This window comes from Hordeum vulgare, chromosome 6H (genome assembly GCF_904849725.1).
Source record: "Hordeum vulgare subsp. vulgare chromosome 6H, MorexV3_pseudomolecules_assembly, whole genome shotgun sequence".
Taxonomy (NCBI): domain Eukaryota; kingdom Viridiplantae; phylum Streptophyta; class Magnoliopsida; order Poales; family Poaceae; genus Hordeum; species Hordeum vulgare.
The window spans coordinates 555,144,541-555,156,397 of NC_058523.1; the positions used below are offsets into that span (position 1 = coordinate 555,144,541).

The 11,857-nt window shown below is 41.6% G+C and overlaps 1 protein-coding gene across 1 annotated transcript; it reads left to right on the plus strand.

Annotated features, from left to right (window-relative positions):
• The first annotated feature begins 2,509 nt into the window (after window positions 1-2,509).
• Window positions 2,510-10,601, plus strand: LOC123403226 (protein LUTEIN DEFICIENT 5, chloroplastic-like). The gene is made up of 15 exons (XM_045097175.1): window positions 2,510-2,770; window positions 2,884-3,085; window positions 3,165-3,236; window positions 6,540-6,650; window positions 6,739-6,930; window positions 7,041-7,202; window positions 7,280-7,375; window positions 7,464-7,565; window positions 7,710-7,742; window positions 7,844-7,924; window positions 8,218-8,300; window positions 8,693-8,824; window positions 9,906-9,966; window positions 10,241-10,306; window positions 10,381-10,601. The coding sequence occupies exons 1-15, from the start codon at window positions 2,541-2,543 to the stop codon at window positions 10,459-10,461; spliced, it is 1,704 nt and encodes a 567-aa protein (XP_044953110.1). The 5' UTR covers window positions 2,510-2,540; the 3' UTR covers window positions 10,462-10,601.
• The last annotated feature ends 1,256 nt before the right edge of the window (window positions 10,602-11,857 follow it).

Below are 11,857 nucleotides of genomic sequence, written 5' to 3' on the forward strand. Positions count from 1 at the left end.
CCAAGATGGTGTTCATCGGATACGAGAGGAGTTCCGGCACCAAAGCATACCGCTTCTACGATCCACAAACCAAGCGTCTACGGATTTCACGCGACGTCGTGTTTGAAGAAAACCAAGCATGGAATTGGAGCACCGCGGCCGACAATGCTCCAAACAGTAACATATTCACGGTTGAATTTCCAACTGATGATGATGCAGGGGAGGATGTCCAAGTGGTTGATAAGACGCCCAACCAAGGTTACCACAATGGTAGTGATCATCATGGTGCCGACACCGACGACGACGTGCATAGGTCGCAAGGAGATAGCGACATCGAAGCGCACGGCACAGGTGGAGATCTCGACGACAACATCGACAACGAGGCGCATAGTGACGATGACAATCAAGATGATGATCATGATCACGACGACTACGCCGACGACGCGGATGTCGATGACACGCCCGAGACTCAGCCATCTTCCTCAAGTGCATCAACATCGACACAATTTGTGTCACCTCCTTCGCAAGCCACAACGGATTCCTCAGGGCCTCGTCGCCACAAGACCCTCAAGAAAGTCTACAAGTACACAAAGCCAGTTACGCTCGAATACTCCGGACTATGTCTTTTCGGAGTTGAGGAGCCGGCGAACTTCGTAGAGGCGAGCAAAAGTCCTAGTTGGACGCACGCCATGGATGAGGAGATGAAGGCGATTGAGAGCAATGGCACCTGGACTTTGGTAACCCGACCTCCAAACCAAAAGACGATAGGTTTGAAGTGGGTTTACAAGTTAAAGAAGGACACGGAGGGTGCCATTGTGAAGTACAAGGCAAGACTAGTTGCAAAGGGCTACGTACAACGTCAAGGAGTTGACTATGATGAGGTGTTTGCACCGGTTGCTCGAATCGAGACGGTGAGATTGCTCCTAGCTTTGGCAGCACAAGAGGATTGGAAGGTTCATCATATGGATGTTAGATCCGCTTTCCTCAAAGGCGATCTCACAGAAGAAGTGTACGTGGAACAACCCCTCGGCTACGAGAAGAAAGGTGAAGAAGGGAAAGTTTACAAGCTCAAGAAGGCACTTTACGGGTTGAAGCAAGCGCCAAGAGCTTGGGACTCAAAGTTAGACCGAAGTCTGGTCTCGCTCGGGTTCAAGAGATGTCCCCTCGAGCACGCAGTCTATACAAAGAACTCCAAAGGCTCAATGCTAGTTGGAGTTTATGTCGACGATCTGATTATCACCGGAGATAGCGTACAAGAAATTGAACGTTTCAAGACGCAAATGAAGAACAAGTTTAGCATGAGCGATCTGGGATTACTCAACTATTACTTGGGCATCGAAGTGAAGCAAAGCTCCGGAAAGATTTCACTATGTCAATCGGCTTATGCGGTCAAGTTATTGGAAAAGTGTGGCATGTCAGATTGCTACGAGACACAAGTTCCAATGGACCAACGTCACAAGTTGAGCAAGCGTAGCTCAAATCCGCCGGTGGACACCACAATGTATCGAAGCATTGTGGGCAGCCTAAGATATTTGGTGCATACCCGACCTGACTTGGCTTATTCAGTCGGGATCGTGAGTCATTTCATGGAGAATCCGACAACTGAGCACATGAGCGCGGTCAATCAAATCTTGCGCTATGTGAAAGGCACCATTAATCTTTGTTGCACGTACAGAAAGGGAAAGGAAGGATCGATCCTTCGTGGATATTCAGATAGTGACATGGCATGTGATGTTGATGACCGAAAGAGCACAACGGGCATGGTTTTCTACCTTGGCCCGAATCCGATTAGCTGGAATTCTCAGAAGCAAAAGGTGGTGGCACTGTCTTCATGCGAGGCAGAATACATAGCGGCAAGCACGGCGGCTTGTCAAGCAGTGTGGCTGAGAAGACTCCTAGCTATTCTTGCAAAGCGGGAGGTGCACAAGGTGTCACTGAAGATCGATAACCAAGCTGCAATCTCGCTGTGCAAAAATCCGGTTCATCACGAAAGGAGCAAGCACATAGATACCCGGTTCCACCATATCCGGGAGTGCATTGAAGAAGGGTTGATCAAGGTTCAACATGTGAACACGAAAGAACAAACTTGCCGATATTTTCACCAAGTCCCTCGGTCGACAGAAGTTCATCGAGATGAGGAGGAAAGTCGGAGTGCAAAAGTGAAGTCAAGCAACAAGATTAAGGAGGTGAATGTAGAAGTTAATCATGTTGTTTCTTTAGGATTAGGAAAGAAAGCCAAACCGAGTCCTAGTAGTATTAGGATTCCTAGTCCTAGTCTATTTCTATAGTCCCTTGTGGACGTGTATAAAAGACACCCTAGGGGGGTTGATTGTAACACCAGAAAAACGAAAAGCAATACAAAGCAAAGGCACGACACGAGCCTTTAGCCATCAAATCCATCGATCAGTTTTATTCGTGTGGCTAGTTACGTAAGTTCCGTCAAGTAGCCGGCCAAAGGAAGAATCGCGTAAGCACGCCTGCCTGTACAGCTGCATACGCACGTCCAAAAGCCAACATTCCTCCCCTCCCCTGCCAGCAGCTTCGTGGAACCGTGCAGGGCCATGGCCACGGCCGCCGCCGCACTCCCCTCGGGGTACTTCGGCTCCGTCCAGGGCCAGCCCACGCGCCTCCCTCGGGCAGCCAGCGGACGTAACACTCTGCAACTCCGCTGCTCCGCGTCGGGTGGTGATGGCGCTGGCGGCCCCGATCCGGCCCTCAAGGAGCAGAGGCGGCGCCGGGCCGAGCTCTCTGCTCACGTTCCCTCCGGCGACTTCACCGCCCAAGGCCCCGGGTCAGTGCTCCCCGGCGAATCCCTTGTCGCCTCTTGGCATTTCTTTCTCGTGTAGCTCCGGTGGTGATCGGGTCAGGCAGGCGAGACGTGATCTTTCATCTTTCCTTGTTCAGATGGCTGGCCAAGCTGGGTCCGCCGGGGGAGCTCGCGGCCGGGTTGCTCACGAAGGTGTTGGGCGGGAGCGCGGCGGCGCGCAGGGGCCCGGCGCTGCCGCAGGTGGCGGGGTCGCTGGCGGCCGGGGACGCCATCTTCTTGCCGCTCTACGACCACTTCCTCACCCACGGCGGCCTCTTTCGCCTCAACCTCGGGCCCAAGGTTAGCGCGCTACTAAAGCTAGAGAATTTGTTAACGTCGCCATGTTTGCTAATGGTCTCTGTTTTTTTTTTCCTTCCAGTCTTTCGTCATCGTCTCTGATCCAGATATAGCTAAGCATATCCTGAGGGACAACTCCAAGGCTTATTCCAAGGTTTGTTTGTGATTTTGGTTCTAGTCATTTTTATTTAATACTAGCAAAAGGGCCCGTGCGTTGTAACGGGAGAAAAAAATACCACACGTTTTTAAACTTTTTATAATCATTTTGATTTATTAAAATAGTAAGCTAACTAACTAATGTAGTCTGTCCTATCCTATTTTGTTGAGAAATCAAACCGTCCGTTGTTACTTCCACCATGATGAGATATTGAGCGGGACAAGCAAAGCAAAACAAAGAGGCTACGTGAATTGATCAATGGACTGTTATCTTATTTCACTCATGGGGTAGAGAATGTGGATCAGATGACAAACTGAAGGTGGCGTTCCATTCTCTGTCTCTACAACAATACAATCTTACATTCAATACATTCATTCATCAGCAAATAAATCCCCACAAACCAAAATTTCTTGCCGGTGCTTGGCACACGGTTGGAGGCATGGGGAGGGGATCTCACCAGATGATGAGTTCCTGCCGAAGGAGGGGACACGATGAGGGGAGCAAGGGTTAGGCACCTCTATCTGGCCATAAGGAGTCGCCGTTGCCGCGCCATAACCTCGGAGTTCCCCGTGTGAGCCATGCAGGCCCGCCTCCACCTGCAAGTACTTCGATCCGCCGCGCCGCCGCCGTTCTGCATCGAGCAGACGCATCATCCCCAGTAATTGTAGCTGTCGCGTTGATTTGATCCAGAAGCTGTGCTCGAGCGCCGAAACGGGGGCAACAAGCGGGCAGAGATACGGCCGCGGAGGCGGGTGGGTTGAGATCGACAACAGTGGTGGTTGAGGTCGGCCGCGGCAGCGGGTGGTGTGGCAGCGGCCTGGGCACAGGCCAGGGTGGACCAGGGTCGACGCGATGCGCTCGAGCGCCGCAACAGGGGCAGTAAGCAGGGAGAGGTACGGCCGTGGAGGCGGGTGGGTTTAGATCGGCAGCGGTGACGGTTGAGGTCGACCGCGGCGGCGAGTGGTGTGGCGGCGACCTGGGCACAGGCGAGGGTGGCTCAGGAACGATGGGAGGAGGCGATGCGTACGGGTATAATTTTTGCAGCGAATCGTTTTTTTTTCCTTTTACGTTGCAGATAAATGATGTAGCGCGGGTTGAATAACAAAAATTACAGGGGCTTTTTTATAAAAATGTCGCGATGGGTTTTCCGACGGAAGCAATAGCCGCTTTATTATTAATCAAAAGGGCCCATGCGTTGCAACGGGAGAAAGAAATACCACACGGCACACGCTCTTAATTTATAAAAAATGTTTATAATTTGAGAATTTATAGTTACGATACAAATAAAGATGGTCTTATCCTACAAAAATGCAGTTCAAAATTTCACAGGTCTTTTATTTTAACACGGCTTGCATGTAGATTTAATACGTACAAAGAATCAGTCAAGTGACCTTCAGTTTCATCTCTAATCCTGATTTTGTTGACGTGTTCATCCCCAACCCGGATGAGTACCGGTATGAAAGAAAGACGAATAATGACTTATTTATTAAGATTGCACCCTAGATAGTATTTTTATTAAACGTTTAACAGATAAAATAATATCATATTTAAATTCTACATGTTTTTCTAATCAAATTCCATGTATAATATGTTAAATTTGAAGTTACGGTTTAAAAGATATGAGTATTTAAAAAAATATTTAATATATACTACGAGTTTAATGTCATAAACAGTAAGGGCTTTTTTGTAAAATCATCTCGGTGGGTTTTCCGACGGAAGCGATAGCCTCTTTATTATTAGGTAAAGATATATTTTTGATTAAAAAGAGGGTATGACCCTTGGTCTTGACGCACAACTTTCTTTTGTTGCCAATTTTACCTACTCCCTCTTGTTCAAATTAATTGACATAGTGTCTCAATTAATTTGGATCGGAGACTTTGTAAAACCGTGGATTGTGTATTTTCTTTTCTAAATAAAGGGACGTATGCATCGTTTTGATGCAGAGGCCGGAGGTTATCCTCTTTTTCTAAAAAATAATTTGAATCGGAGAGAGTAGTTAATTTTTAGCAGTATCAAGGAGTAAAATACATGTATGGTCCTTCAATTTGGTGGCTATGTCCACAATGATCCTTAAACTCAGAAATTGCTTCAATACAGTCCCAGAACTTGCGAATACTGTTTTAATACGGTCCTTAAACTTGACAAACCCGTCTTATGATACGTTTCACATACTCCCTCCGGTTTCAAATATTTGTCTTGGATTTGTCTAGATACTGATGTTCTATCACTAAACATGTCTAGATACATCCACATCTAGACAAACTCAAGACAAATAATATGAACAGAAGGAATTATGTTTCTTGTACTCCGCAACTTTTTGCTTAAAATAATATGAACAGAAGGAATTGTGTCAACATGTACTAACAATATATTGCTTAAAATAATTCTTACATTTCCAAAACCACATTTAACATGCTTTTATTATGTTTCTAGAATTTATTATTATGACACAATAATTTTAAATACACACTGAACACTTTTCAAAACACAACATTGTCATTTTTTTAATAATTGAGTATTTTAAGTATAGAATGGAATACACAATAATTGTCCGTGCTTGTGGCCATTTTTTAAATGCATAACAAACATTTTTTAAAAACTTTTGTAAATTTTTATTACACATGTAACATTTTCCAAGAAGATATTTACAGTTATTAATACACATGAAATTTTCCCACTTAGGTTTTCCTTCCATTTCTGTTTCCAAATGGAAAAATAATAATATAAAAACATGAACTTGAAAAAACTAAAACAAACTTCTGTGGTGCAATAGGAGTGCCATATATAATAAATATAGATATAGAAAAACAATTGACGAGGAACGCAAGAACCCTATAATTTAGATCAAGTAGAGCATTACATGGTGGTCAGCTTGTATGTACTAAGCAAACCGCACTAAAAGACCCGGAGGTCTTATGTTCGACCCTGTGTATTTGGATTTTTTTTGTTCCTCATACTGGCAGGTGAAACCCACATTACACATTTAACTTTAGGTGTTTTCTTGCAATTAAATATAATTAGAGGCAGTTTAAAAAAACTTCGTGCAGTACACAAACATATGTAAGACGTATCACAGGACCACTTCGTCAAGTTTAAGGACCGTATTGAAGCGGTATTCTCAAGTTCTAGGACCGTATTGAAGCAGTTTGTGAATTTGAAGACCATTGTGGACATCGCCACCAAGTTTGAGGACCATACATGTATTTGACTCCAGTATCAAGAGATGCATACGATTCAGAAATAATGAGTACACAGTACATTCTATTCGATTCAGTCATTGTTCGATCATGGTGGGTGTAGGGTATTCTTGTGGAAATACTGGAGTTTGTGATGGGCACGGGTCTGATCCCAGCTGATGGGGAGGTTTGGCGTGTTCGACGGCGTGCCATTGTACCATCATTGCATCAGAAGGTTTTAGCTTTCTACTCACTATTTAGGTTTTATGTGTATTGCTTTCTTTCTTGAACAATTTTATTCACTTTTGGATTTTGCTGGCCAGTTTGTAACATATATGATAGGTCTCTTTGGAAAAGCTTCAGGCCGGCTATGTGAGAAGTTGGACAAGGCAGCAGCGGAAGGAGAGGCTGTGGAGATGGAATCTTTGTTCTCTCGACTAACATTGGATGTCATTGGGAAGGCGGTATTCAATTATGATTTTGATTCATTATCATACGATAATGGAATGGTTGAGGTTATTGCTCAGTTTTTTTCTGGTATTGTTTAGCATATTTTGAATTTTCATTTACTTGTCTTCCATTTTTCCTGTTAAATTTACTATTCGGTTTGTTGGTTCATGATCAGGCGGTGTATGTAACACTACGAGAAGCAGAAATGCGGAGCACTTCTCCTATACCAACTTGGAAGATACCCATATGGAAAGACATCTCCCCTCGACAGAGGAAGGTTAATGATGCTCTTGTGCTAATAAATAATATTCTTGATGAACTAATTTCAACATGCAAGGTAAGCTCTTTCTTATACTGGTTCGCTATTATTGTCTTTAGAAAGAAAAAATCATGACACTAGGACTTCTACTTCACAGGATGGTAGATGAAGAAGATCTGCAATTCCATGAGGAATACATGAATGAGCAAGATCCTAGCATTCTTTGCTTTCTATTGGCTTCCGGTGAAGATGTATGATATAGATGCACTAGTAAAGTCTTTTAGATATTTGGATCTTCTAGCACTCACGGTACTTCACTGTTCAACCCATGTACATCAGGTGTCTAGCAAGCAGCTCCGTGATGATCTGATGACAATGCTCATAGCTGGCCATGAGACCTCCGCAGCAGTCCTGACATGGACATTTTATCTTCTATCTAAGGTGTGATATGGTTAATAACTCAAACTCAATGTTGTAGTAGTATAGCAATATCCAATGATATTATATCACTGATCATATTCGTATTCATTAACCCATTAATATTTTTTACTTATTCTCATTGTGTTTTATATTGCGAACCTGTAGTATCCAAAAGTAATGTCCAAGCTCCAAGCTGAGGTAGACTCAACTTTTTATCTCTACTGTGTTTTTAAATGGAGACTCACACTTCTGAATTGTAGAAATGGCAATTAACATTTTCTTTGCTCAATTATCCACAGGTTGATGATGTTCTAGGAGATGGTTTGCCAACAATTGAGGATGTGAAGAAACTAAAGTATACTACTCGAGTTATTAATGAAGTAAGTACTCCCTCCGTTTCGGTTTATAAGTCCGACACGTGTATCTAAGTCGTTAATTTGACCAACTTAATGAGAGACATATATTACAAAAAATATATCATTAGAAACTTTAGGTGTTCTATTTTTTTAATGATATAATTTTTATGTTAAACAATATATTTTATATAAGTCAAATTGACGACCTAGGTACACATGCATGCCTTATAAACTGTGACGGAGGGAGTACCAAAAGTGTTACCATGTGACATAATGAGTTTTTTTTCACTAAATGGGAAATATTATCATTGTTGCAGTCTTTGAGACTATATCCACAACCGCCAGTTTTAATTCGTCGGTCCCTTGAGGATGACATGTTGGGGGAGTATCCAATCGGGAGGTAAATATTTTTTTTAACAGAGTTGCATCTATTAGGTCACTAATAAAACGGCCAACTTTACTCTTATTTCATTAGTAAGGAGTAAGTATCAATTATTAATTTGTCAAAAAAGCACCATTATGACCATCAAGTTATGCTCCTTTTGTCTAAGGGCTTTTCAACACCCTTTTCCTTGGTTACTCGTCTCAGTAACTTATTAACATCAAGTGTTCCTTCCTTTTCCCAATCTTGTTCATACTATTTGATTTTACCTGCCTTTCCTTATGCTGCGTCTCGTAGCTAAGTTTCTTAATTGTTGTTATTGGGCATTTTATTGTGATATTTTTTATTTTAGCATTTCCATATAAATTGAAACTTTTGTTAGTTTTGAAAAATACATTACTCTTTTCAAGGGGAGAAGACATTTTTATATCCATCTGGAATCTTCATCACTGCCCAAATCATTGGGATGATGCAGATGTTTTCAATCCAGAAAGGTGGCCTTTGCATGGACCAAATCCAAATGAGACAAACCAAAAATTCAGGTTCCATCCCTATTATTATAATGAAATGCTTTTTGGTACACCATGTTTCACCTTAGTTATCAAGTTTAATAGTTATTACAAAAATCTGTTGCAAGAACTGAAAGACCTTTGAAAGTTGGAATATGTCAATGATGAATCTTCAAAGGGATGAATTGACTCCAATTAGAATTTATGGTTAATGGAATAAGAAAACTCATACCCCATGGTAATTCATATTACAATGCTAATCCAGTCAACATTTTTTGTGTATGGAGTTGCTTTGTGAGTGTTCGAAAAAGATTCACACAAATGCCTTCCCAATAACCATTACGTGCTATGAATTGAACTGTATTGGAAATTATAACTTTGTATAGTAAGTTTATGTGGCACAATTTTAGTACCTACCATGTAATAACTAGTAAATTCTTTAACAATGGGCCTCCTTTTAGGACCTAGGAGGGCCAAAGATCTAGATGAATATTGCCTTCCCGGGAGATATATTACTGGATTTTTCATAATCTTTAGTGTGGGGCATAATCATAATGCTCATGCAATATATTTGTAACGGGGACAGGTGTAATGGATATCTTCTTGATATTAATATATTATTCTTTCTTTAAAAATACATTTCTAAAAGACTATGAACTATGGGGTATCTGTATCTGCTATGAATATGTAACTATTTGAATCGCTACGAAGGAACAATTTGAACGATTTGTGGGGGGTTGAAGCAACGAGATATTAGTAGCCAAAAGACATCTCCTAAGTATCCATCTAAAACTTGAAATTAGTAAGAAAACAATAGGCAATGCGGTTATGTTCCTGTGTTTTTTTCTTGTGCTTCTTCTTGTTACTATTTTTTAATTTATATCAGCATGACTATTACAGTAAAGTTGATATATTTCTAATGATATCACATATTTCAAATAAACAGAAAAATGTACTTTCATGTCACACTCTTAGAGATACATTGGGTGGTTGTGGTAGCTTTCCTTCTGAAGAATAATGGTGCCATATGTTTGCTATCATTGTTTAAATAAAGGCTTACAAGCCTATTATAGGCTATAACTATTGTACTTACGTAGTCTTGATGATTTTTTAGTTACATACCATTTGGTGGTGGACCAAGGAAATGTGTAGGTGATATGTTTGCTACTTTTGAGGTAAACCATTCTGATTATTTAGGGTTTGCAGCTAATAATTTTGAAATTGCATTTTGCATTATCATTAGATTTACTAGATTTTAGTAATTTGATTTAGTCGTATCAAGGCCTTCTTCTTTTTCTATATTTTACTTTAGACTTCTTGGAATTTGTGATATTATTATTATTTTGGTTAAAGCTGAGATACGTGGCCTTCCTAGCCTATGCATGCACCAAGAGAATGTCCATGTGTAACTATTGAGAATCCCTTACATTTATGAAATTTTGTTTGTAGAATGTGGTGGCAACAGCAATGCTTGTCAAGCGGTTTGATTTTCAGATGGCTCCAGGAGCACCTCCGGTATGTTCCCTACCAGCTATCTTATTCATCATAACTAATAAAATATATTCTCACATTTATGAGCACTATTATAGGTCGAGATGACAACCGGAGCAACGATTCACACAAGTAAGGGGTTGAACATGACTGTTAACTCGAGACAAAGACACATGTAAATCCAATTTAGAGATGGAAGCCGATTTAAAAGGAAGTGCATGTTCTAATGTATCAGTGGTTGTTTCCACTGTTGGTACTGCTTCTAGAGAATACCAAGAACTGGAGATGCCGCTAAGTCAAGTGTGATACATAATGAGTACGTTCCCATCTCAGATCTACTTGAAAGTTCTGCTGCTCCCTCCGATCCATATTACTTGTCGCTGAGATGCTGAGATGTACCTAGACGTACTTCAGTGCAAGATAGATCCATTTGAACGACAACTAATATATATCGGATAAAGTAGTTAATTTTTCATCATTAGTTTGCCAAATGTTGTTGTGCATCAACTTCATTTATTTGTTCCTTCAATCATCTCTAGCCTTTACTGATACCTATTCTAAAAAGAATATGGTGTTTGTCTCAGCCAGCGTGAGAAGGTAGGTTGTCCTCATGAGGTACTACTAGACTAAACCTGGGCATGGGTAGCCCGGCCCGGTGACCCGACCCGAGCCCGGATTGAATAAACCGGACCTGGGTTTACATTCGGGCCGGGTTCGACCTTGAAAATTAGGCCCGTTTGTACTTCGGGCTGGGCTCGGTCTTGGAAAAATACCCATTTTACATGAAGGCCCGACCCGGCACGGGCATGAATATTTGATTTTTTGACCGGGTCGGGCGGGCCAGTCTCAGACTTGGGATTTTCAGTTCGGGTTTTCTAAAGCCCGACACGAAACCTGGTTCGGCCCGGGGTATGCCCAGGTTTATAAGAGACTCATCTCTTACTACTAGTACTTGTTATCTCATTTGCCAAGCAATTTATTCCATGGGAAATTCACACACAGAAGACCATGTTTTATCAACATGCATCGAGTGTTTCATTTATGTCATGGAAATGAAGCATGGAAACGGTATAAAAAAGAGCTGAAATTAGAGCATACCTTTATTCGGTGGTTATCTATTTCTTGAACGAAATTGATCCCTGAGGTGTAATTTGGAAAGCAAACTTATTTTCATGATTTATATGTTAGTCATGTCTACTATAAATTTGAAAACAGTTTGTGAAACTTATTGAAAAACGTTCCTCCATCCCGATCCAAGCTGGCTGTAATTTAGCTTTTATGGCCAAAGTTTATTTTCTGGCAACAACATAGAAAGAGCTTGGCTTTTGTTTTGTGTCGATGTTCTTTAGCACTCATCCTTTAGTTATAGAAAAGTTCTACTATATATACGGAACCGCGTGTTTCCTCTATGACAAGTGTCACCGTATTCAAGGGGCGGGTAGTTGTCATCATCCTTTTCTTCTTTGTTGTCTTCCATCATGACCCCTCTTTTTCCGTGCTTGGTTCAAACGTTATAGTGTGGCATAAAACCCTTCTCAAGCAGTTGGAAGTGAAGGGTTTTGGAGTTGGAGAAAG